Source organism: Myzus persicae, unplaced genomic scaffold (genome assembly GCF_001856785.1).
Source record: "Myzus persicae strain clone G006 unplaced genomic scaffold, MPER_G0061.0, whole genome shotgun sequence".
NCBI classification, from domain to species: Eukaryota; Metazoa; Arthropoda; class Insecta; order Hemiptera; family Aphididae; genus Myzus; species Myzus persicae.
The window spans coordinates 7,020-10,307 of NW_019101358.1; the positions used below are offsets into that span (position 1 = coordinate 7,020).

At 26.3% G+C, this 3,288-nt stretch overlaps 1 protein-coding gene across 1 annotated transcript; it reads right to left on the reverse strand.

Annotated features, from left to right (window-relative positions):
• Positions 1-979: 979 nt before the first annotated feature.
• LOC111028786 (eukaryotic initiation factor 4A-III-like) lies at positions 980-2,893 on the reverse strand (the record flags this gene model as incomplete). Its single annotated transcript, XM_022307543.1, is given in 7 exon segments — positions 980-1,121; positions 1,262-1,369; positions 1,489-1,604; positions 1,674-1,815; positions 1,880-1,963; positions 2,564-2,702; positions 2,761-2,893. Coding segments are annotated over 7 exon segments (864 nt in total), but the record flags the coding sequence as incomplete, so codon positions are not given.
• Positions 2,894-3,288: the final 395 nt, after the last annotated feature.

Genomic DNA, 3,288 nt, shown 5'->3' on the forward strand with positions numbered 1-3,288 from the left:
GGATCCCATTCTTCTTAATTATTATCTGTTGAAAATACAGATTCACCAAACTCGATTACAAAATCACACAAACAATAAGCTTTTGTCGAATTTTTCTTTTGGCATATTACTCACGAATGTTATATACAAATTAAACTCATGGAACTTATACACACGTGGCAAATCTACTAGAACTAATCTAATCCACCCACTGACTATAAATAGTTACTTGATACTATAAAATTTATCTCTATCGTCTTTATAAGTTTATAACAAATTGTTGATCTTGATTCATAGAAAATATTCACCAAAGTGCTCAATTTTCGATAAACCATCAAAATATGCACTAAAAACTTATAGCTTTTGATCATAAACATTGTGAAAGGTATTGTGTACTTACTCTGCATACGTTTAACTAAACCAGAAAAAACATGCAAATGCATGTAAGTTCTTGCTCTAGTTATAAACATCCAAGCTCTAGTTATAAATAATAAAATTACAATTTTGAACTCTAAATAATAATAATTAATAGTAAGAAAATATTAGTTTAAATATTATCATTCTACAGCTAATTAACTTTTTTTTCCAAAACCACAGACTGGCTAATAAAAAAAATTCATAAATAATAATAATATTAAATGCAAAGGTTTCTTAATTTAAATATATAATAGCAAAGAAATTCAATATATTATGACACATCTGAATTTAAAAAAACTGAACAATGAGATTATCTATCAGATATTCCTTTTTGGGTTACGCCTCATTTTTCATGTCCTCATATCAAATCAGCAACTGAAAAATATAAACAATATTATAGTATAAGCTTTGTACTGTATTTATTCAAGAAAATCATGTTATATACTTTAAAAATTAATATAGTTTTCACAATAAATAAAAGCTGTTCGTTTTCAAAGTTACATATGTAAAATTATAAGTTATTAGTGTTCATTTTACATTAATTTTAATGCACAATATATCACAATCAATAATACAATAACTATTAGTTAGCTTTACCATTCATAGGCATCTCGTCAATCTGGGTGGAATAATATTGCTCTACGTCTCTTAAAATTCTTAAATCGTCACTCTTTACAAAATTTATTGCAACACCTTTGCGGCCAAATCTTCCAGAACGGCCAATTCTAAAAATAAAATGATTGTTATTTTGTTTCTTAACAAATTAGATTCAGCACAGTATATGATAAAATTCTTATTAAAATTATTTTTTATTATGAGTATTAATTGTATTTTATATGTTTAGTTCAGAAAGAAAATATATTACCTGTGTATATACAATTCACGGTTTTTTGGTAAATTATAATTTATGACCAAAGAAATCTGTTGTACATCAATCCCACGAGCCCAAATATCTGTTGTAATCAAAACTCTCCTGTACATACATATCAATAATAAATGAGAAAAATGTGTAACAGCTTCATTGTTATAAGTTATTAAGTCAATTAAAATATTAAAAAAAAAAAATTACAAAGACATGCTAGGAACACTTACGTTTGTCCAGCGCGAAATTCTTTCATTATAGCATCCCTTTCTTTCTGTGGCATGTCTCCATGCATCGAACTAACAGTGAAATTTGACTCCCTCATTTTTTCTGTCAACCAGTCCACCTAAGCAATTCAATGTTTAGGTTAATTATGATTCACATATTAATCTTATTTTAATGATCAACGACTAACCTTCCTTTTAGTACTACAGAAACTGCTTGAGTTATAGTTATTAGTTAGTGTATCATACAAGTCACATAAAGTATCAAATTTCCATTCTTCGCGTTCGACAGCAACAAAGAATTGTTTAATTCCCTCAAGTGTCAATTCATCGCTATAAAATATATTTATTAGTTAAAAATTTAAAACAACGCATTTCCAGTCAAATTTTTACAAACCGCTTTAGTAGGATTCTTATTGGATTGGTCATAAATTTGTTAGTTATTTCTAATATTTCATGAGGTTAAGTGGCTGATATTAGAATAACTTATAAAATTATAAAAAAATATTTAATTAGTTACCAGTGGCCCCTTACTATTGAGCATAGAAGCACGTCAAAAACATCATATACAAATTATTAGATTCCTATAGTAAATAATAATTATTAGTAGAAAACTAATAGAAAAATTTAATTTATGCACACCACCATACAGTAGCCATTAATGGCCGTGATTAAATTTAGAAAAGTACATTATTTTGGATATGTACCACAAATTAAGACAAACAGGATACAAAACGATGTGCCTTATTAATAATAATTTTGAGTCTCCAACCTTCTCATATTGCTGCAAGATAACAAGCGCTTAAATAGGAACTTAATTTGTGGTACGTATGGATAACAAAATTAATACTTTTTAACCAGCCTAAATAGGTAGGTACATTCTAAATTAACCGCACTAGCCGACACTGTTAGTTACAATAAATTATAAAAGTTAGAAGACTTAGGTAAATTGATCAAAAAATTAAAATTAATGTAATAATAATTAGTTTTAAAATTAAAATATTAGCTGAAAATTATTGGGATAGCATAAAAATACAAAATATGCAACTACATTATTGTAGGTAAATAATAATAATTTAATCATACTTGAGTAGCAGGTGGCAAAAAAAGATAAACATCATATATTTGTTTCTTGAATCCTTTATTTAACATTTCATCAGCTTCATCCAACACCAATGTCTTAATATTGCGAGTACGCAATGCTTTGCATCTAATCATATCTGTTAAATCATTTTAATAAATCAACAAAAATTCATAAATAAAATCTTGTTTACATACCAAAAACACGTCCAGGAGTACCAGAAACAATATGTTGCCCAAAGTCCAATTTTCTTAAGTCTTCTCCAAGGTTTGTGCCACCAATGCATGCATGGCATTGAACATTAAGATAATCGCCCAATGCTAGAACAACCTAAAATATATTAAGTTTTATTTTAAATTAAATAGTGGCAATTCGAACTTATCTAGTTATTATTTTTAAATTTTAAACCAAGAAAACAATTAATTAGTGAAGTATGTTATGTCTTACATCATATGAATGAATAAAAACATTTAATATTTCTAAGATTATATTATTATTCATATTATTATGAATTATAATCATAGAACTATCATTAATTTCAAATACAAAAATTAAAAAATAATTCCCATCTGGGTGGTACAAAGTATCTATTAATATCTAAATTACTAATATATTTTGTAAGATTATATTTTAAAATATTTAGTTCAATAATATGAGATGAATGATGATTTAAAACAAAAATACCTAACTCAACTATGTAATTATCATTAAGGTCCACATTTGTA